General features: G+C 46.4%; 1 protein-coding gene across 2 annotated transcripts in view; it reads left to right on the top strand.

Annotated features, from left to right (window-relative positions):
* The window catches only part of jph3b (junctophilin 3b), a 333,582-nt gene that overhangs the window by 298,498 nt on the left and 11,152 nt on the right, over positions 1 to 23,932 (top strand). For both annotated transcript variants that reach the window (XM_072518084.1, XM_072518083.1), the window contains exons 4-5: positions 10,442 to 11,319; positions 22,848 to 23,203. In XM_072518084.1, coding sequence (XP_072374185.1) covers positions 10,442 to 11,319; positions 22,848 to 22,928 — 959 coding nt within the window. In that variant the 3' untranslated portion in view covers positions 22,929 to 23,203. The remainder of the gene's footprint in view (positions 1 to 10,441; positions 11,320 to 22,847; positions 23,204 to 23,932) is intronic.

The raw sequence follows: 23,932 nt of genomic DNA, 5'->3' as shown, positions 1-23,932 counted from the left end.
ACAGGCATCCCACTGTGTTAATGATAGCTTGTGAAATTCATGCATTGAGCAATATGAAATACATCTCCTTTCCAATCTGATGGTTTTATTGCAGCTTTGCATGGATTGACCATATTGACACTCAAAGGAATAAATTATCCTGCAGTAAAACAAACTGTAAATTTGCACTGTCACGCCTTTTCTGCCAGTAAAAAGCTCAACACTAGAACAATATCTTAACCCGTATTTACGTATATTTGCCAATTAGCAAATAGTCTTTCAGATTAAATATCTCTTCTCAGTAGAAGCTTTATTTAAAAAGAGAACATATAGAGGGCACCTTCATCAAAGATCAGATTTAACAAACTCCAGAGACCAGAGTTCACATCTTCAAGCCATTATTCACAGATGAGACAAGGATATTTAAGCCAAAAACCTGAACAGAGTTTCTTTCATTGCAACAAAGGTCTGTACAAGTTCTTAAGGCAACTAGAATTAATGCGTTTACAGCTTGCTGGCCCAAGTGCGAGTAACTACAGTAACTGCAGTAAATACAATATTCAGAGCAGGAGTTTCCTCAAGTACTGATAACAATACTGCTGAAGAAACAAGCTTGTTGTGAGCACTCTGGGGAGAAGCAACCGCACCTGTCCTTTAATCAGTACTACTGCATTCTAAAATGTACAAGAGAAAATAGTGAAAAATGATACCCTGAGAAAATGATTGTTTGGAATAAAAAGGCTTCTGTGAATAAAATGGCTGGATGAACTAACATTGCAAATAGTAAATAGCTTCCAAAATCTTTTCAAAGGTTTTCCCAGGTGTTTTATTTTGTCCTCCAGGGGTAGGGGTTGAAGACATTAAGTGCTTATTGATTACACATTTCTTATTTGACCTTCAATCCATAGCTATATTTTTCCCTCTCAGGTTTTATTTTCATCTCTTCGCCCATCTTCCACACACAGGCACTAGTATCTGAGGTTAAATGAGTCGAGAAAAAAGGAGACAAGTGTAGGTCAGAAGGGGAGCACTGGATTCAGATATCAGGTAGTATGTTAGTGAATGGGATAAAACACTGGCTAATCCTATGACTCAAACTTACACCTGAAAAAGAGGAAGTCTACATATGGGGATCTGGTCTAAAGGTGCCTATTTTCATCATGTTTACAGGCCACATGGTGGCATAGTGGTTAGCACTGCTGCCTCAGAGTGCCAGGGACCCGGGTTCGATTCCGGCCTTGGGTGACTGTCCATGTGGGTTTTGCATGTTCTCCCCGTGTCTGCATCCAAGGGTGCTTGGTTTCCTCCCACAGTCCAAAGGTGTGCAGGTTACGTGGATTGGCCTTGATTAATGCGCACGTTTATGTGGATAGGGCAGGGGCGTGGGCCTAAGTAGAGTACACTTTTGGAGGGTCAGTGCAGACTCAATGGGTCGAATGATCTCCTTCTGCACCACAGGAATTCTATGAAGGAATGAGGAACTTTCATTTTGGTAGCTTTTTTTAAGTTCTCAGAATGTCCCAGCTTGCTTCACTGTCAATTTAACTTTTGTAATGCAATCAGTGTTGTAATTTGTGTAGAGCAAAATTCCACAATTAGATAAAAGACCAGTTAATTCAAGAGCAATATACTGCAGATGCTGGAGATGAAAGGAGGCATGGGATTCAGGGTGATTTAGCAGTTTGGATCAGAAATTGGCTAGCTGGAAGAAGACAAAGGGTGGTGGTTGATGGGAAATGTTCAGACTGGAGTCCAGTTACTAGTGGTGTACCACAAGGATCTGTTTTGGGGCAACTGCTGTTTGCCATTTTTATAAATGACCTGGAGGAGGGTGTAGAAGGATGGGTGAGTAAATTTGCAGATGACACTAAAGTCGGTGGAGTTGTGGACAGTGCGGAAGGATGTTACAAGTTACAGAGGGACATAGATAAGCTGCAGCACTGGGCTGAGAGGTGGCAAATGGAGTTTAATGCAGAAAAGTGTGAGGTGATTCATTTTGGAAGGAATAACAGGAAGACAGAGTATTGGGCTAATGGTAAGATTCTTGGCAGTGTGGATGAGCAGAGAGATCTCGGTGTCCATGTACATTGATCCCTGAAAGTTGCCATCCAGGTTGAGAGGGTTGTTAAGAAGGCGTACGGTGTGTTAGCTTTTATTGGTAGAGGGATTGAGTTTCGCAGCCATGATGTCATGTTGCAGCTGTACAAAACTCTGGTGCGGCCGCATTTGGAGTATTGCGTACATTTCTGGTCGCCGCATTATAGGAAGGATGTGGAAGCATTGGAAAGGGTGCAGAGGAGATTTATCAGAATGTTGCCTGGTATGGAGGGAACATCTTATGAGGAAAGGCTGAGGGACTTAAGGCTGTTTTCGTTAGAGAGTAGAAGGTTAAGAGGTGACTTCATTGAGGCATACAAGATGATCAGAGGATTGGATAGGGTGGACAGTGAGAGCCTTCTTCCTCGGATGGTGGTGTCTAGCATGAGGGGACATAGCTTTAAGTTGAGGGGAGATAGATATAAGACAGATGTCAGAGGTAGGTTCTTTACTCAGAGAGTAGTAAGGGCGTGGAATGCCCTGCCTGCAACAGTAGTGGACTCGCCAACACTAAGGGCATTCAAATTGTCATTGGATAGACATATGGACGATAAGGGAATAGTGTAGATGGGCTTTAGAATGGTTTCACAGGTCGGCGCAACATTGAGGGCCGAAGGGCCTGTACTGCGCTGTAATGTTCTATGTTCTATGTTCTATATCCAGCAGGACAGACAGCTACTGTAAAGAGAGAAAAACAAAGTTAAAGTTTCAGGTCTTATGATATTTCATCAGCTAAAACAGCAGCCTGCAATACTGAGGTGCAGGCAAGTTCTCCTTATTCAAAACAAATCGTAAATATGTTCTTCTGTGGTCAACAACTGTCCTGAGTTAGATTGCTAAAGAGCTGAAAGAACTGAGAACCATGCTCCACCCAGTTTTTACAGATTTGACATTGGGGTGTTAAATCAGACAATTAGCATATTCAAAGCGGAAAAACGTCTGTTCCAGGCTGGGGTCCTGGGCACTCAGAATTCACCGCAAATGGCAGATGACTTGCTGCACAGGATTCAGAACCCTGTGTACACCTCACAGAAAATCTATCCTATGTTTTGATTTACTCTGGAGAAAGGCATTGCATTTTCATTTCAAGAGGGGAATACTTTTAATTCATGATTTCAGGAAAAAAATGATGTGCAGTCCTGCCACATCCAGTTGTGAATGGTGGTGGACAATTAAACACCTAACGGGAGGAGGAGATTCCACAAATAGCCCCATTCTCAATGTCTGGGAGCCGAGCACATCAGTGCAAAAGACAAAGCTTAAGCTTTTACAACCATCTTCAGCCAGAAGTGCCTAGTGGTTGATCCATGTCGCTCTTCCTCTGAGTTCCCCAGCATCACAGAAGCCAGTCATCAGCCAATTTGATTCACTGCACATGATGCAAAGAAATGGGTGAAGGCACTGCATGCTGCAAAGACCATGGGCCCGGAGAAAGGGCGGGATTTACCGGCTGGTCACACCGCCGGGGAATTCTGGTCCCATGTCAGCGCACGGGTTTCCCGGCGACGAGGGGTGTTGTCAATAGGAAATTCCGTTGATAATGGCGGGACCGGTAGATCCCGCTGGTCGGCCGCCTCCACTGCCGAAAAATATGCGTCGGGGCGGTCAGTAAATCCCGCCCAATGTTTTGGCAATAGTACTGAAGACGTGTGCCACAGAACTAGCCCATAGCCAAGTTGTTCCAGTACAGCTACAACACTGGCATCTACCTTACAATGTATAAAATTGCCCAGGTAAGTCCTGTGCACAAAAATCAAGACAAATCCAAACCGGCCAATTATCACCCCATCAGTCTACTCTCAGTCATCAGCAAAGTGATGGAAGATGCTGTTGACAGTGCTATCAAGAGGCACTTCCTCAAAAATAAATGCTTACTGATGCTCAGTTTGGGTTCCTCCAGGACTAGTTAGCTACTGAACTCATTACAGCCTTGGTCCAAATGGATAAAAGATCTGGACTAAAGAGGTGAAGTGAGAGTGACTGCCCTTGACATCGAGGCAGCATTTGATGAGTGTGGCATCAAGGAGCCCTAGCAAACTGAAGTCAATAGGAATGGGGGAAACACTCTCAAAGGTCGTGGTTGTTGGAGGTGAATACTCTAAGTCCCAGAACATTGCTGTAGGAGTTCCTCAGGGTAGTGTCCTAGATCCAACCATTGAGCTAGCTATTTCATCAATGACCTCCCTTCCATTATAAGGTCAAAAGTGGGGATGTTTGCTGATTGTTGCACAATTTTCAGCACCAGTTGCAACTCCTTTGACACTAAAGATGCAGCAAAACTAGGACAACATTTAGGCTTGGACTGATAAGTGGCAATTAACATTTGTGTCATTCTAGTGCCAGTCAATGACAGTCTCCAACAAGAGGGAATCCAACTGTGGTAAACACCACTGGTAACACTTTGCATGTATTACGGTACTGCCACTGGATTACAGGTACCACAGTAAAATCCAGCTTGCTGGCTCCTCCCAGCAGGCGACGTATAGAAGTGTATGCTCTCCTGCGCTGCTCCCATTCTGGTTCCAGCTGCAGGAGGCACAACATCTTGTGCAATAAAGCCTCGATTGTTTCACCATTCTCGTCTCGTGGTTATTGACGGTACATCAATTTATTCCACAAGATTTCAAAAGATGAACATCTTAATCAAGCCTGATCGCCTGGAGCTGAGCCCTCATGCAGCCAACGCCACATCTACCTTCGAGCACTGGCTAGCCTGCTTTGAAGGCTACCTCACTGCAGCCACTCTCGGACCCACAGAAGCTCCAAGTCCTCTACTCACGGGTGAGCCCTCAAGTTTTTTCCCTCATCCAGGATGCGCCCACCTGCACAGAAGCGATGACGCTATTAAAGGGACAGTACATTAAGTCGGTGAATCAAGTGTACGCCAGGCACCTCCTGGCCACGAGACGGCAACTCCAGGGGGAGACTGTGGACGATTTCTTGCAGGCTCCACAGATTCTTGGTAGGAACTGTGACTGCCAGGCAGTCTTGGCTGTCCAACACACCAAACTACTAATCAAAGACACTTATGTCACAGGCATTAAGTCTGCGTACATTCGCCAGCGACTCTTGGAAGGGGGTACGCTCGATCTTGCAGAGACTGTGCAGCTTGCTAATTCCCTAGAAGTGGCCTCCCGTGATCTGGAGGCCTACACCTCCGACCGTGCGGCACCCTCGTGGGCATCGTGGGCCCCACCAGCAGCCGACTCGATTGCACCGCAAGCCTGCGCCGCGCGGCAGCCAGCCCAACTCAGGAGGGCCCAAATGTTATTTTTGTGGCCAGAGCAAACATCCCAGGCAGCGCTGCCCGGTGCGCAGCATGACCTGCAACGGGTGCGGGAAGAAGGGCCACTTCGTTTCCGTTTGCCAGGCCCGGTCGGTCGCAGCTATTTCCAGGGCTAGCATTGCTACACCCCCCACGTGTGATCTGGGGCGCCGCCATCTTCTCCTCCACAGGCCACGTACAGCTCGTGGGCGCCGCCATCTTTGGCACCATTTTTGACCGCGCTTCAGGACCCCTGCTCGTCTGGCAGTTCGCTGCCCGCTGATACCTCTGCCACCGCTGATCAGCCCGGGACCTCCCAACACCTTCTGCAGCTCGCCTCCATCACCCTGGATCAGTCTCGGCCCTGCAACCTTGCAACCGCTACGACAATGATAAAGATCAACGGGCACGAGACGACAGCCTCTTTGACTCCAGGAGCACAGAGAGTTTCATCCACCCTGCTACGGTAAGGCGCTGCTCCCCCGGTACTCCCCGTCACCCAGAAAATCTCTCTGGCCTGCGGATCCCATTCCGTACAAATCCGGGGGTACTGTGTCGCGACCCTCACCGTTCAGGGCGTAGAGTTCAGCAACTTCAGGCTCTACGTCCTCCCTGATCTCTGCGCTGCCCTGTTACTAGGTCTCGATTTTCAATGCCACCTCCAAAGCCTTACTCTGAAATTTGGCGGACCCCTGCGCCCCGTCACTGTTTGTGGCCTCACGACCCTTAAGGTCGATCCACCTTCACTGTTCGCAAACCTCACCCCGGACTGTAAGCCCGTCGCCACAAGGAGCAGACGGTACAGTGCCCAGGACAGGACCTTCATCAGGTCGGAGGTCCAACGGCTTCTGCGGGAGGGGATCATTGAGGCCAGCAACAGCCCCTGGAGAGCTCAAGTGATGGTAGTGAAGACTGGGGAGAAGCACAGGATGGTCATTGACTACAGTCAGACCATCAACCGGTACACGCAGCTCGATGCGTACCCCCTCCCACGCATATCTGACATGGTTAATCAGATTGCGCAGTATCGAGTCTTCTCCACAGTAGACTTGAAGTCCGCCTACCACCAGATCCCCATCCGCCCGAAGAACCACCGCGTTCAAAGCAGATGGCCTCCTCTATCATTTCCTTAGAGTTCGCTTCAGCGTCACCAATGGGGTCTCGGTCTTCCAGCGTGAGATGGACCGAATGGTTGACCAGTACGGGCTGCGGGCCACCTTCCCGTACCTAGATAATGTCACCATCTGCGGCCACGATCAGCAGGTCCACGACGCAAACCTCCAAAAATTCCTCCATACCGCCAAGCTCCAAGCACCAAGATGGCGCCGGAGCGAGGCGACTCTCTGCGAGCTCTCCCAAACAGATCCACTTTTTACTCCCTATTATGTATTTTCTTTTATTCCCTTTTCTTCTCATGTACTTTATGATCTGTTGAGCTGCTCGCAGAAAAATACTTTTCACTGTACCTCGGTACACGTGACAATAAACAAATCCAATCCAATCCAATCCAACTCCTTAACCTCACATACAATAAGGAGAAATGCGTGTTCCGCACCAACCGCGTAGCAATCCTTGGCTACGTAGTGGAAAATGGAGTCTTAGGGCCTGACCCCGACCGCATGCGCCCCCTCCTGGAACTCCCTCTCCCCCACTGCCCCAAGGCCATGAAACGATGCCTGGGGTTTTTCTCATATTACGCCCAGTGGGTCCCTAATTATGCGGACAAGGCCCGCCCACTCATCAAGTCCACAGTTTTTCCCCTGACGGCTGAGGCCCGCTAGGCCTTCAACCACATCAAGGCGGACATCACCATGGCCACGATGCACGCAGTCGACGAGACGCTCCCCTTTCAGGTGGAGAGCGATGCATCAGACGTTGCTCTGGCCTCCACCCTCAACCAGGCAGGCAGACCCGTGGCTTTCTTTCCCCGCACCCTCCATGCCTCTGAAATTCGGCACTCCTCTGTCGAAAAGGAAGCCCAAGGCATTGTGGAAGCTGTGCGACATTGGCAGCATTACCTGGCCGGCAGGAGATTCACTCTCCTCACTGACCAACGGTCGGTTGCCTTCATGTTTAGCAATACACAGCGGGGCAAGATCAAAAACGACACTATCTTGAGGTGGAGGATCGAGCTCTCCACCTATAGCTATGAGCTCTTTTATCGCCCGGGGAAGCTCAATGAGCCCCCAGATGCCCTGTCCCGCGGTACATGTGCCAGAGCACAAGTGGACCAACTCCGGGCTCTTCGCAATGACCTCTACCACCTGGGGGTCAGCCAGTTCTTCCATTTTGTCAAGGCCCGCAACCTGCCCTACTCCATTGAGGAGGTCAGGACCGTAACCAGAGACTGCCAAGTCTGCACAGAGTGCAAGCCGCACTTCTACCGGCCAGATAGAGCGCACCTGGTGAAGGCCTCCTGCCCCTTTGAATGCCTCAGTATCGATTTCAAAGAGCCCCTTCCCTCCACTGACCGCAATGTGTACTTCCTCAACGTAATTGATGAGTACTCCCATTTCCCATTCGCCATCCCATGCCCCGACATGACCTCTGCCAAGGTCATCAAGGCCCTGCACAGCATCTTCACCCTGTTCGGTTTCCCCACCTACATCCACAGCGATCGGGAATCCTCTTTCATGAGTGATGAGCTGCGTCAGTTCCTGCTCAGCAAGGGCATCGCTTCAAGCAGGACGACCTGCTACAACCCCAGGGAAACGGGCAGGTGGAGAGGGAGAACGGGACGGTCTGGAAGGCTGTCCTGCTGGCCCTTCGGTTTCGAAATCTCTCGGTCTCCCGCTGGCAGGAGGTCCTCCCCGACGCGTTCCACTCCATCCGGTCGCTCCTGTGCACCGCTACTCATGAGGCCCCTCACGAACGTGTGTTTGCCGTCCCTAGGAAGTCCACCTCCGGGGTCTCGCTCCCAACATGGCTGACAGTTCCTGGACCCGTCCTCCTCCGGAAGCATGTGCGGAGCCAGAAATCGGATCCCTTGGTTGCGAAAGTCCGCCTCCTCCATGCCAACCCGCAGTACGCATACCTGGCACACCTCGACGGGCGACAGGACACAGTCTCCCTCTGGGACCTGGCACCCGCTGGGTCCCCACCCACAACCCCCGACCTGATACTGCTCCTACCCCCGGTTGCCTCGTTCACCCCTGCGCCGCCCACCCTCCCACCAGCGAACCTCACCACAGCCCCCACCCCAGCAGTATCCGTCCCTTCACTAGATCCACTACAGGGTGACGAAGGAGAGGACAACACACTCCCGGAGTCGCAGGTGACCACATCGGCACCCACACCACCACCAGGACTGAGGCGATCGCAGCGGAGGGCCAAAGCCCCCGACAGACTCAATCGGTAATGTTTTCTTCACCCCCTCTGGACGTTCTTTAAACAGGGGGTGAATGTGGTAAACACCACTGGTAACACATTGCATGTATTACAATGTTTTGTATTATACGTACCACAGTAAATCCCAGCCTGCTGGCTCCTCCCAGCAGGCAACGTATAAAAGTGTATGCTCTCCTGCACTGCTCCCATTCTGGTTCTAGCTGCAGGAGGCACAACATCTTGCGCAATAAAGCCTTGATTGTTTCACCATTCTCGTCTCGTGGTAATTGACGGTACATCACCAACCATCTCCCCTTGACATTCAGTGGCATTACCATTACCGAATCCGCCACTATCAACATCCTGGGGGTTATCATTGACCAGAAACTGAACTGGACTAGCCATATTAATACAATGGCTACCAGTGTAGGTCAGAGACTGTGAATTCTTCAAAGAGTAACTCATCTCTTGACTCTCCAAAGCCTTGCTACTGTCTACAATGGAGAAGTCATGAGTGTAATGTAATACTCTCCACTTGCCTGGGTGAGTGCAGCTCCAACAACAGAAGCTCAACACCACCCAGGACAAAGCAGCCCACTTGATTGGCACCCCATCCACAGCTGATGCACAGTAACAGCAGTGTCTACCATCTGCAAGATGCACTGTGGCAACTCCCCAAGGCGCCTTCAATAGCACCTTCCAATCCCACGCTCTCTCCCATCTATAAGGACAAGAGCAGCAGATGCATGGGAACACCACCACCTGAAAGTTCCCCTCCAAGACACACACCATCTTGACTTTGAATTATATTGCCGTTCCTTCACTGTTCCTGGGTCAAAATAACGGGACTCCCTCCTGAACAGTCCTTTGGGTGCATGTACAAAACATGGACAGAAGCAGTTCATGAAGGCAACTCACCATCACCTTCTCAAAGGCAATTAAGAATAGACAATAAATGTTCCACATAAGACCATAAGACATAGGGGCAGAATTAGGCCACTCGACCCATCAAGTCTGCTCCGCCATTCAGTAATGGCTGATGTTTTCTCATCCCCATTCTCCTGCCTTCTCCCCATAACCCCTGATCCCCTTATTAATCAAGAACCTAGCTATCTCTGTCTTAAAGACACTCAGTGATTTGGCCTCCACAGCCTTCTGCGGCAAAGAGTTCCACAGATTCACCACCCTCTGGCTGAAGAAATACCCCCTCATCTGTTTTAAAGGATCGTCCCTTTAGTCTGAGATGGTGTCCTCTGGTTCTAGTTTTCCCTACAAGTGGAAACATCCTCTCCACGTCCACTCTATCCAGGCCTCGCAGTATCCTGTAAGTTTGAATAAGATCCCCCCTCATCCTTCTAAACTCCAACGAGTTCAGACCCAGAGTCCTCAAACGTTCCTCATACGACAAGTTCTTCATGCCAAGGATCATTCTTGTGAACCCCCTCTGGACCCTTGCCTAGGCCAGCACATCCTTCCTTAGATATGGGGCCCAAAACTTCTCACAATACTCCAAAATGGGGCCTGACCAGAGCCTTACAGCCTCAGAAGTACACCCCTGGTCTTGTATTCTAGCTCTCTTGACATGAATGCTTGACATCTTGTGAAAAGAATAGATTTTTAAAAGGTTTTCCCATTCATAATCAGTTGAGTAAGGTACTGTGCATCATTCGTATTTAAATAAACATTCAATGATATAGATTTTAGCAAGAGGGGTTGGGGTGTGCATATTGAAGATTTATTGAAAGTTTAATGCTGTAATTACTTTCCCCTCAGGAATTGAGTATCAACGGCCGAAACACCAGAACTCAACTGAGAATGAGATAGACAGAATTTCATCAGAAAGTCCACCTGCTGAAGAGAGTCCAGAGCTCTACCGGAAGGGAACAACACCCCCAGACCTTACGCCAGAACACAGCCCTGTGCCAAGCCGATCATCCAGCTCACCATCAACCTCACCGCCAAAGTACAGAAAAAAGAATTCAAGGCTTGTGAGGCAGGTCAACATAGAACATGACAAAGGGCAAGACATTCAGGTGCTGTTGGAAGGTGAAAGGGATGAATACCCAAGAGCTACTAACTGGAATGATAAGCAGCGATTGGGCAATCGAAGGGGAGGAAGCAGCCACTCAAATACACCATCAATAGCTGAGGAGATCAGGGAAAGAGGTAATGAATGCAAATACAAACACAGATCCACTGACAGAAAAGGGACAGAGTCACCAACTTTTTCATGGACTTCCTATCGGTTGCATAATCATGATTCAGGTAGCCAGCTGCATGAACAGGACGAAGAAAAACTTAGTAACTACGAAATGGAAATGAAACCCTTACAACGCATGGAGTCCTATGTGCAAGATACATTTTCAGAAAAACACCACAGTAATCTCAGCTCCAAAAACACGATGGAAGATTACCATCCAGACTTTCTCAGCTATGGAGTCCAGAGACTAAAACGCACAACACAAAATACAGAGAACTTCAGACCTATGCCCCCCTCTGAGCCGAATGTACAAAGGCTGGAGACACTGAGAATGAATGTAAAGCTGGAGCCTCGACCATCAAGGCATGATATTAGTATGTCACCAAATTTGAAGACAGTAACTGTACCACAGTGTGAAGAGGAAATGATGGTTCAATATAAATCTAATTCAGTAAGTAATTTGCAAAACTTACCTTTGTTAAATAGGAGCAACTAATTTCAACTTTGATGAAATCAAACTCAGGTTTTGGAAATTTAATTATATTTACTGATTGTTTGAGGTTAAAGGCAAACTTGTACGTATACTGAAGCTACCTGGGCACAAGAGAAATTCCTGTATGTCAATAACTAGCAACAGGATCTTATTATATGTTACTGCAATTCTGACACTCAGGTCAAGTCCCTATTTTGTGTCTGTTCTATTTCCTGCACTACCATCCCGCACTTTGATAAACACAAGCATTCACAAAAAAATATAAAATTAAAGTTGAGATATGGTTCAAGCTGCAAGTTTTATTTGTAGTTTATAGCTATCAAAGAAAAACTTCAAAACAGTCTGACACAATATTTTCTGACTCCAGTTGACTGATTTTATGAGAAATAATATCCTACAAGTTAGTTTAATGTTATAGAAGGACTCAGCCTCACCAGCTTTCATTTTAAAATTGCTACATTTACTGAGGTTTTTGGCCTGATTTTCAAGTTAGCAGAAGGTGTGGTCTGACCTTTAGCTACAAGCATTGGCCAGACAAAGGAATGCCCACTTTAAATGGGAGGGAGGGGTTTCCTGCTCGAGCATTAAGCTGATTCCAGAGGCAGAGGATATCTCCTGAAGGTTTTCAAACCCTGCCGGCATACCGAAATGTAGGTTAGAGGCCACAGTGTGGGAAATGGTCCCTCGATGTGAGTTCCCCAGGGCAGCCAATTAATGGGCAGCGGACTGGCTCACTGCCCAATTAAGGACGGTGATCGGAATTAAAAGTTGGAGGTCCAATCAAAGGCCTTCCAGCCTGAAAGAAATAGCAGGCTGCAATCGAGCGTAAGTAAGAGAGACGGTACTTCAAAATGGAGGCATACACTCTCCAGCTTTGATAAAGTTTAAACTAAAAAAATTGCTTTTGCAGTCAGGCCACCTTTTCAGGCCACCCTTCAGGAGGCACCCAAGCAAGCAGGGAGGGCCTTGCAACCCACTTGGAGCACTGTTCCCCGGTCTGCCACAAGGAGGCTCCCTACAGGCACCTAAATTAATCCAGTTGCATGCAGAACCTGGGAAATCCTTACTGAGGCCCTAAATGAGCCTGCCATGTGTGAGTGGATAATCCTGCCACCCCTCCATCATTCCTCCACAATAATGGCCCAGGGGCTGGATGGAACCGGGGAACTGGCATGCCAGTCAACTGGGCTATTTTTAACTCCCACCCAACTCTGATCAGTACCCAGTGGGCCTAAAACTAGTTCAAAACATTTGGCATAGCTTTTGCTCTTTTTAACGCCCTTTTCAACTGGTGGCAATCCTTGATTACCAATGGCTGTCAGTTGTATAATTTCGGTGAAATCATTCTAAAATTATATAGGAAACCAACCATCTGCAAAAAAATTCCAGTTGTAATCTTTTAAAACAAAATTATACCTTTGAATTATCTCTGACACAAAATGCACACTAAAATTGCTGGCAAAATGGCCCACTGAATAAATGTACAGAAAGATATCCAATTACTTAGCACACTAGAGTTAAAAATGTTGTTATTTGTATTAATTTGTATTAATCTGTGAGATCAGAAAGAAAGAAAATACTGTTTGCTTGTAAAATATCACACATACCGACAAATATTTAGTATTAGTGGTGAAATTTTTAATTCACAATTGAAAATTGTGGAGAACAAAGAGTCTTAATGGTAGCTATTAAATAAATAATTCATCGAATGGCAAAATGGATGAGGCCGTTCAGCCCCCTCAAAGCTGTTTAACAATTCAGTTAGATTATGGTCAATCTGTACCTTAACTGCATTTACCTGCCTATGCTTCATATACCTTGATATACTTACTAAGAAAATATCCATCGATTTATCAGCTTATTCAGCAGGTTTAATCAAATAACCAGCGTCGGTCCTACAGCTCATTGGCTACATTCCATATTTAACGGTTTAGTAGCGAGTAGATCAGATGTATCAAAGTTGGATCATACATTTTGCACTAAAGTCAATACAAGAAAGTTATATTTCAATATTGCATCAATTTTACTGTAAAAGCAGGGAGTGTGTTAAAATCTCCCATGTCTTTAATATGGAAGTTGCTACAGAATATTTGATTCTGTCTACTTCAAAATTCCATCAGTGGAGATTTAATTTTGTGTTAAGTACACATTTTGTAGAATCAGAGAATCTTTTAACACCAAAGGAGGCCACTTGTCCTGTTAGGAAAGAGTTGTTCAATTTAGTCTCCCTTCCCGTCTTTTTCCATTTAACACTGTAAATTAACCTTCTTCAATTGTATATCCCATTGCTTTTTGGAAGTTACTATGGAATCTAATTCCACCATCGTTTCAGGCAGAACATCCCAGATCTTAACAATTTCTGTGTGAAGAAATTTCTCCAAATTTTTTCTTTAGCTCTTTCACCAATTATTTTAAATCTATGGTTTCTGGTTACCAACCCACTTGCCAGAGGAAACAGTTTCTTTCCGATTACTTGATTGAAAAAAACCTTGTAATCCACCATTATAGTGTCTCCCCTTAACCTTTTCTGTTTTAAGGAAAACAATCCCAGATTCCCCAGCCTGTCTATATAATTGAACTCCCCTTTCCATTGTATACCATCTCCTCACCCTCTCCAAGACATTGGCATCCTTTCTTAAAGTGTGGTGTTTAGAATTGCACACAATGCTGCAGTTGAGGCTGAACTAGTCACTTGTAAAAGTTCGGCATGACTTTCTTGTTTTTGTATTTAATGCCCCTATTTACAAAGCCAAGTACCCCACATGCTTTCCTCACTGCCTTATGAACTTACCCTGCCACCTTCAAAGATTTGTGAGTTTATACCCTTTGCTCCCTCTGTTCTTACAAACCCCTCAAATCAGCATCATTTATATTATGCTGCCTTTCCATGTCGTTTCTCCAAAAGTGCACCACTTCACACTTACTCCCATTAAATTGCACTGACTATGTGTCCACCGCATATCACCCAGTCTGTCCATATGCTCCTGAATTCTGCTACTATCCTGCTCATTATTTACTATATCAGGAATTTTTGGTTTTCAAGCGAAAACCTTGAAAATCTATTCTCTGTACCCAAGTCCAAGTCATTTATACCTATAATAAAACTATTTGGGATTAGTAAATATCCCACATATTTTGTTATGTTTCCAGCAGCAAGGCTGTGCATCTTCTTTCTGCTAGAGGGTCGGAGTAGATTGCATCATGACCGGATTTTGATTCAGATGAACAGACAGTTGAAACATTCATTAGAGCTGAAGGGATTGCGAGGCCAGTTATAGATTCAATGACAAAAATTGGGAGAGATATAAACTGGGCTTCAATTCTCGATCAACCACTTTACACTATCACCGTCAAATAATTCTCTTTGCATCTAACTAACACATTAGGTGAAAGATATTCATTATCAATGTCGTAAGAATGCTTTAAATGCCACACTTGTATTATAATACTACTATTACAGTGTAGAGATGATGTAAACTAAGTGAGGCTGATGTGAAATATGATGTGACTTTTGCAGGACAATTATTTAAAGAAATATATGAAATATTCTTAGCCGGTTCTTAGCCTGCTACTTTAGGAATGGGCCAAATGATTTCCTTCTGTCGGAAATGTTCTATATACTGGATGTTAACCAGTTTCTAGAAATTGTCAGATTTGTCCTTTATTAATACCAGCATCGACTCCCGGTTGCGGCGATGCATCGCTAAGCCGCACGTTTCGGCACCTCCCGTTTCAACGGACTTTTGGGCTCTTATCGGGAGCCCCAACGGGAACTTTTTTTGGCCAAACCCACTGTGAGGTGACAAAGGAAGCAGTCCCCCCGGGGGTGGATGGAAAGGAGCGGCAGTAGCGGCCAGATTGCGGAGGATCCTTTGGAGCAGCGGCAGAGAAGAGAAGGGAGAATCAAGATGGCGGCCGAGGGAGCCCAGATGGTATGGGGCCCGGAACAGCAGGAGTTCCTCCGACGATGTGTGGAGGAGCTCAAGAAGGAGGTGCTGGCGCCGATGTTACTGGCAATCGAGGGACTAAAGGAAACACAAAAGGTCCAGGCGATGGAGCTCCGTGGAGTGAAGGCAAAGGCAGCCGAGAATGAAGATGAGATACAGGGTTGGTGGTAAAAACGGAGATGCACGAGGCACTACATAAGAGGCGCATAGAAAGGCTGGAAGCCCTGGAGAACAGCTCGAGGAGGAAGAACTTACGGATTTTAGGTCTCCCCGAAGGAACAGAGGGAGCTGATGCTGGGGCGTATGTGAGTACGATGCTCCATACTCTAATGGGAGCTGAGGCCCCAACGGGCCCCCTGGAAGTGGAGGGAGCGTGCCGGGTCCTCGTGAGAAGACCAAAGGCAGGGGAAACACCAAGCGCAATGGTGGTGAAGTTCCATCGCTACAGGGACAGAGAGATGGTCCTGAGCTGGGCTAAGAAGACACGGAGTAGCAAATGGGAGAACGCGGTGATACGCGTGTATCAAGACTGGAGTGCGGAGGTGGCGAGAAGGAGGGCGAGTTTCAACCGGGCCAAGGCGGTGCTCCATAGGAAGAAAGTCAAATTTGGGATGCTGCAGCCGGCGAGACTGTGGGCCACGCATCAGGGCAAACACCACTACTTTGAGACGGCGGAGGAGGCATGGACATTTATTCAGGATGAGAAATTGGACTAGACTTGAGAAATTGATGTCCGGAGGGAGGTAGCGAGGTGGTGGCACAGAAATGTAAAGTGGGGAGAGGGGAGGGCTACTGTATACTAATGTTGGACGGGGAATATTTCTCCCCCCGATGGGGGGGGACACGAAGAAATGTGGGCGCCGGTGGAAAAGGGGACAGGGAAGGGGAATGAGGGAACTGCGCCATTAAAGGCGGGGCCGAGAGGAAAGCGCGGGTATTTTCCCGCGCTATGGAAATTATAGCGGGAAAAGGGGCGCAGGAAGGAAGGGAGCCTCACACGCAGGGAGGTCAAAGAATGAACGGGGGAAGCCGAGGTCAGCTGACTTCCAGAAGCAATATGGGGGGAGTAATCAAGCTAGAGGGGGATCTAGCGGGGGGGGGGGGATTAACTGGGTTGCTGCTGCTGAGGGTAAGGGGGAGCTGATACGAGACGAGGTGGTCGGGACGGGAGGGCGCCGTCTGGGGGACAGACGGGTGCATGAGACCTGGGTGAGGAGATGGCTTAAAAAAGGGGATGGCTAGTCGACGGGGGGGGGGGGTAAATGCCCCCCAATTCGGCTGATCACGTGGAATGTGAGAGGTTTAAATGGGCCGATTAAGAGGGCAAGGGTGTTTGCGCACTTAAAGAGGCTGAAGGCGGACGAAGTTATGCTCCAGGAGACACACCTGAAGTTGGCGGATCAGGTTACACTAAGGAAAGGATGGGTGGGACAGGTATTCCACTCAGGGTTGGACGTGAAAAACAGAGGGGTGGCAATACTGGTGGGGAAACGTGTATCGTTTGAAGCTAAGACCATAGTGGTGGATAGTGGGGGCAGATATGTGATGGTGAGTGGCAGATTGCAGGGTGAGGCGGTTGTGCTGGTGAACGTATATGCCCCGAACTGGGATGATGCGGGATTCATGAAGCGAATGCTGGGACGTATCCCGGACCTGGAAGTGGGAAACTTGTTAATGGGGGGGGACTTCAACACAGTGCTGGACCCAGGGCTGGACCGGTCCAGATCCAGGACCGGGAGAAGGCCGGCAGCGGCCAAGGTGCTTAAGGGATTTATGGACCAAATGGGGGGAGTAGATCTGTGGAGATTCGCCAGACCGATGGGTAAAGAGTTTTCCTTTTTCTCCCATGTCCATAAGGTATACTCTAGGATAGACTTTTTTGTTTTGGGACGGGCACTGAAGGTGGCAGGAACGGAGTACTCGGCTATAGCCGTGTCAGATCACGCCCCGCATTGGGTGGATCTGGAACTGGGAGAGGAAAGGGAGCAGCGCCCACTCTGGCGATTGGACATGGGACTACTGGCGGACGAGGGGGTATGCGGAAGGGTGAGGGGATGTATCGAAAGATACCTGGAGGTCAATGACGATGGGGAGGTCCAGGCAGGGGTAGTATGGGAAGCGCTGAAGGCGGTGGTTAGAGGAGAGATGATTTCCATCAGAGCCCACAAGGGGAAACAAGAGGGTAAAGAAAGAGAGAGATTAGTGGGGGAAATTTTGAGGGTGGATAAGAAGTATGCGGAGGCCCCAGACGAAGGGCTATACAGGGAGAGGCGAAGATTACAGACGGAGTTTGACCTGCTGACCACGGGAGAGGCAGAGACACAGTGGAGGAAGGCACGGGGGATACAGTATGAATATGGGGAAAGGGCTGCTGGCCCAACAACTTCGGAAGAGGGGAGCGGCGAGTGAGATCGAGGAGTTAGGGACGAAACGGGAGAGATGGAGCAGAGAGTAGGGAAAGTGAACGAGGTGTTCAAGACATTTTATGAGAGGCTGTACAAGTCCCAACCCCCGGAGGGGAAAGAAGGAATGATACACTTTTTGGATCAGCTAGAGTTCCCGAGGGTGGAGGGGCAGGAGGTGGCAGGTCTGGGGGCGCAGATTGAGGTGGATGAGGTGATCAAAGGAATAGGGAACATGCAAGCAGGGAAGGCCCCGGGACCAGACGGGTTCCTGGTGGAATTTTATAGGACCTGCTGGCCCCGCTCTTGGCGAGAACCTTTAATGAGGCTAAGGAAAGGGGGATGTTACCCCCGACAATGTCGGAGGCGACGATATCGCTAATTCTGAAACGAGACAAAGACCCGCTGCAGTGCGGGTCATACAGGCCCATCTCCCTCCTAAACATAGACTCCAAACTGCTGGCCAAAGTGATGGCGACAAGGATAGAGGATTGTGTCCCAGGGGTGGTACATGACGACCAGACAGGGTTTGTAAAGGGGAGACAATTGAATGCCAATGTACGAAGGCTGCTGGGGGTGATGATGATGCCCCCACCGGAGGGAGAGGCAGAGATAGTGGTGGCGATGGATGCAGAGAAGGCATTCGATAGGGTGGAGTGGGACTACCTGTGGGAGGTGCTGAAGAGATTTGGGTTCGGGGAGGGGGTCATTAGATGGGTTAGACTCTTGTACGGGGCCCCGGTGGCAAGCGTCGTTACAAACAGGCAAAGATCGGGATACTTTCGATTACATAGGGGTACAAGACAAGGGTGCCCCCTGTCCCCGTTACTGTTCGCGTTGGCAATTGAACCATTGGCCATAGCGCTGAGGGACTCTAAGAGGTGGAGGGGGGTACTTAGCGGGGGAGAGGAACATCGAGTGTCACTATATGCAGATGACTTACTGCTATATGTGGTGGACCCGGTAGAGGGGATGCCAGAGGTAATGCAGATACTCAGGGAGTTTGGAGAGTTCTCGGGATACAAATTAAATATGGGAAAGAGTGAGCTTTTTGTGATACACCCCGGGGAACAGGGCAGGAGGATAGATACTCTGCCGCTGAGGAGAGTGGCAAGGAACTTTCGCTACCTGGGGATTCAGGTGGCCAGGAACCGGGGAACCCTACATAAACGTAACCTGACGCGATTGGTAGAGCAGATGGAGGAGGACTTTAAGAGGTGGGATATGGTGCCCCTGTAATTGGCAGGCAGAGTACAGGCGGTTAAAATGGTGGTCCTCCCGAGGTTTCTTTTCGTGTTTCAGTGCCTCCCCATCCTGATTACAAAGGCCTTTTTCAAAAAAATAGACAGGAGTATTATGGGCTTTGTGTGGGCGGGAAAGACCCCGAGGGTAAAGAGGGGGTTCCTGCAGCGCAGTAGGAACAGAGGGGGATTGGCACTGCCGAGTCTGAGTGACTACTATTGGGCCGCTAATGTGTCGATGGTCTGTAAGTGGATGAGGGAAGAAGAAGGTGCGGCATGGAAAAAGTTGGAGATGGCGTCCTGTAAGGGAACGAGTCTAAAAGCGCTGGTGACGGCGCCGCTGCCGTTCTCCCCGAAAAGGTACACCACAAACCCAGTGGTGGTGGCGACCTTGAAGATCTGGGGGCAGTGGAGACGACACAGGGGAGTGACGGGTGCCTCGGTGTGGTCCCCGATAAGGAATAACCACAGGTTCGTCCCGGGGAGGATAGATGGGGGATTTCAATGTTGGCAGCGAGCAGGAATCAGGAAGCTGAAGGACCTGTTTGTAGACGGGATGTTTGTGAGTCTGGGAGCATTGGAAGAAAAATATAAGTTGCCACCAGGGAATGCTTTCCGATACATGCAAGTGAGGGCATTTACGAGGCAACAGGTGAGGGAATTTCCGCTGCTCCCGACGCAAGGGATCCAGGATAGAGTGATTTCGGGGGCATGGGTTGGAGAAGGTAAAGTGTCCGAAATATACAGGGAGATGAGAGACGAGGGGGAGACGATGGTAGAGGAGCTGAAGGGAAGATGGGAAGAGGAGCTGGGGGTAGAGATCGAGGAGGGGCTGTGGGCAGATGCCCTAAGTAGGGTAAATTCTTCGTCCTCGTGTGCCAGGCTTAGCCTGATTCAATTTAAGGTTCTACACAGAGCGCATATGACGGGAGCAAGGCTGAGCAGGTTTTTCGGGGTGGAGGATAGATGTGGAAGGTGCTCAGGAAACCTGGTGAACCACACTCACATGTTCTGGTCATGTCCGACACTGCATGAGTTCTGGGAGGGTGTGGCAAGAGTGATTTCAAAGGTGGTGGGGGTCCGGGTCAAACCAGGCTGGGGGTTAGCTATATTTGGGGTTGCAGAAGAACCGGGAGTGCAGGAGGCGAAAGAGGCCGACGTCTTGGCCTTTGCGTCCCTAGTAGCCCGGCGAAGGATTCTACTTATGTGGAAGGAAGCGAAACCTCCGGGCGTGGAGGCCTGGATAAACGACATGGCAGTGTTCATAAGACTGGAACGAATAAAATATGTGTTAAGAGGATCGGCTCAGGGGTTCACCAGGCGGTGGCAACCGTTCCTTGACTATCTCGCGGAACGATAAGGGAAAAACAGAAAAGACAGCAGCAGCAACCCGGGGGGGGGGGGGGGGGGGGGGGGGGGGAGTATTATCCCGTGTTTTTGTTTTTTGCCAGTTGTTGATATTTGCTTTTTGGTTTATCTCTTTTTTCATTTGTTGTTAGTTTAATATATTATTTAAATAACGTTTAATGTATATTCCTTTATTAAGTTGTAAAAACGGAAAATTTCTGTTTGAAAAATTTCAATAAAATATATTTCAAAAAAAAAAATTAATACCAGCATCACATTATTCATATCAGTATCCCAATGAAAATCAGCATAAGGTTCCATTTAACATCTGACACATATATAAAGAGTAAGGTGTCATTTCATACTGATATTCAGTTCTGTATATTACCCTAGCTATTTCTCCAACCTTTCATTAGCTCATTTTAAGCAGCACAACCACTTTAGTGCCTAAGATCTGCTGAGCCATTAAATACTGCCATCTCATTAGCTTTCTCAGTAGTCACCTAGCAACAGCTTATGCTTTCATTAAAGGCTCCCTGTATTTAAATAGACGTATCTGAAATGAACGGAATTACCTGCAACTCAATAAGATTATTTTGTATAAACAACAGCTGACATATATTTTTGTTATAAAATTGCAAGTTATAGCTTTTAAACGTATGATTTATCGAAACAAATACAGTTCCTTTGACAGGGACAACATCCTTTTTACTGTACAGTCAAAGACTAACTGAAATGGCCTGATTAATCCAGGCTCAGGTTCAATACTTTGCATTAGCCGCTTAATCTAAGTTCCTGTCGGACATAATAAATTATTTTTGGATTGTGGCAGCTTGCCTGTATAAGGCAGATAGCTTTTAACCTCTTTATAACTGTGGTACATTATTAAATAATATTGCCTTATCCTCACTAGGAATTAATTTTCAGTATAGAATGCAAGGAATGAACAGGAAGGGAACTCAGTTTGTCAATTACTTAAATCCCACACAGTCTAAAGAATATTAACAAAAGTACTTGCAGTCACACAGATGTTTGCCTCACTCAACAAAAACTGCACCAAAGCATTGCAACGTAGTACATTCTTCAGGCAGTCTAAATATTGGTATGCATTAAATATTAGCTACAATTGTTGACAGCTAACTCAGATATTGATTACCACTTGTGGTACCATGTAAATACCATGTAAATAATCAGGTTGAAGAGTAATTACAAATTATTTCTCTTTGATTTTTGTTATTTTCTTTTTAAATGCCATCTATTCCATGAACCATTTCCAAGTTGCAAGATTTGGCATGTGATTTAGACCCAGGTTTTTGCACGTACCATTCTTTACCATGCGAACGAGGGTGATATAGTTCATTTTTTCCCTAGTTCTTTGCCTGCTGCTTTAGGAAGCACAGAGGAAAACCCAAATCTTGCTCTGTGTCATAGTGCAATGGTGTACCTGGAAAACTACTTAAAAATCTTTAATAGTGATTTACTTCTAAAAGATATATTTGAGATATATCACCTGCAGCTCAATAAGATTACTTTGTATAGACAACAGCTGACATACATTTTTGTCATAAAATTGGAAGTTATAGCTTTTAAACGTAAAATTTATCGAAACAGATACAGTTCTTTTGACAGAGACAACATCCTTTTCCCTGTACAATCAAAGGCTAACTAAAATGGTCTGATTAATCCAAATTTATGTTTGAATTGTGCAAATGACCCACCAGTTGTTACCAGTTGTAGTTGCAGAATAACTAATGAACCTGAAATCGCACAAGAAGTGATGGTGCCCCATCCAAATCTCAACTTTAAAAATTGTTAACGATTACAAACTGGAGCAACAAATTGCAAATGCAACATTTTGAATGATAATAGGTGTTGCAACATCAGATTCTGGAATGTTCTCTTGATAGATTTGCAATATGATAATGGACCACCATCTTTTAGTAAGACATTGAGAGACATCTTTTTCTGAAATCTGATGTTTTTAGTCATAGATCAGTATTAATTGCTCACGTGCCTATGAAACCATTGGGACAAACGTCTGGTATTTCACTCTCCAACATAGGTTTTCCAAGATATTTCATATGCTGGGTCAGGAGGATTTGGTTTTTATAATTAACTTCCCATAAACAGGGTCATCAGACCAAAAGACCAGACTTTAAAACATATATTAATATTTGATCAATTGTAGAGAAAAAGCAGCATTCATTTATTTTACATTAAGAGTAATTTAACCTCAGTTTTCTCATTTGTTTTCATTTGAATGTCATTGTTTAATTAGTGACTGCTGCTGACAGAAATTTAAGATCAAACGTATAGGTGCAGGTTAATTCTTTGTAAGTTTTACTTCATAAAGGGCTAACAGTGGTGAGTACATATCACTAAGTTGTTTCTGCTATTAAAAATTACTACCATTTTAGAGGAGTGAAACGTTTGGGTAAATTTGCTTCTTAAAAACAAGAAAAAGAATTATGTCAAACATACTTATTTGTGATATTGTTGGGGGTCACCTAATTTCCATGTCTCATATGTTTGTTTCTTTTCTCTTTTAGGGCTCCAATCCTATTCTGGTTGCTATGGTGATTTTGCTAAACATCAGTGTCGCCATTTTGTTTGTTCACTTTTTTATTTGAATGCCTATTTGTCAATTTAAATAAGAGAAAACATGAAATTGCAGAAAAGGAAACTGATGTACTTCAATCTGAAAAAGTCAGCTTTTACTGAGAACATGGTCAACTTCTTCACATTTTGCCTTTCCTAGATAACAATACTGGAATTTAGTCAAAATTAATGGCATAAATAAAATAGCTCTGTGGCATGACAGAATGGTGAAATATGCTTCCCCATTACTTCAATGATTTAACATGCAATGTTTGAAGAGAAGAACTATAGACAAACCAGGAGGAAGGTAACATTACCTTAGTACTGACATCAAGAAACTTAAAATAATGAAATGTCCATTTGGGTATCAATGAGGATTTATTCTGAATGTATAGTTTACATTATCTTTTTTGTTGGTCTACTCAAGTCAATTTTCAAAACTATCGTAATATTCTCTTATTTATCGTTGTGGAAACATTCATAGCATTTTGATTAAAATGAGCTGAATAAGAAAACAAATATGCCACAGAAATCAACTCATTAGGTTCACTCACAAACCTATACATTATTTCATAACTTTTGATCAGTTTTTATCAAACACATCCTTTTGAAGAGTTCAGTAGAAGCTATTTAACCTTTTGCGTAACAATAGTATTTCTGCATCAAAACACAATCAGAATCTGCAAATGACTGTTTAGCTCTTTCAGAGATTGTGAATTAAGAGGTGTTCCTGGCTCCATATGGACCATTTCTGTAATTTTACTTCATAATATTTAATATTTGAAATTTTAATGAAAATCATTTTCCAGGCATGAAAACGTGTACATCTTGAAAATCACATGAAGGTTTCAGGGCTTAAGGGGTCAATGCTGAATCCAAATGGAGGATTTCTAGCCCTGATGGGGAAGGATACGGCAGGTGTGGAAATTTGCACTGTTACTCGGCATTTCAGTTCCCTGGCTTCATCTAGCACCTGGCTATTTTCCTGCAAAGTTGGGGGGGGGGGGGGCAGCGGTGTGATGGTGGGGAGGGTGGC

The sequence above is a fragment of the Scyliorhinus torazame genome, chromosome 10 (genome assembly GCF_047496885.1).
Source record: "Scyliorhinus torazame isolate Kashiwa2021f chromosome 10, sScyTor2.1, whole genome shotgun sequence".
Lineage (NCBI taxonomy): Eukaryota > Metazoa > Chordata > Chondrichthyes > Carcharhiniformes > Scyliorhinidae > Scyliorhinus > Scyliorhinus torazame.
This window is presented reverse-complemented; position numbering and strand designations above follow the sequence as displayed.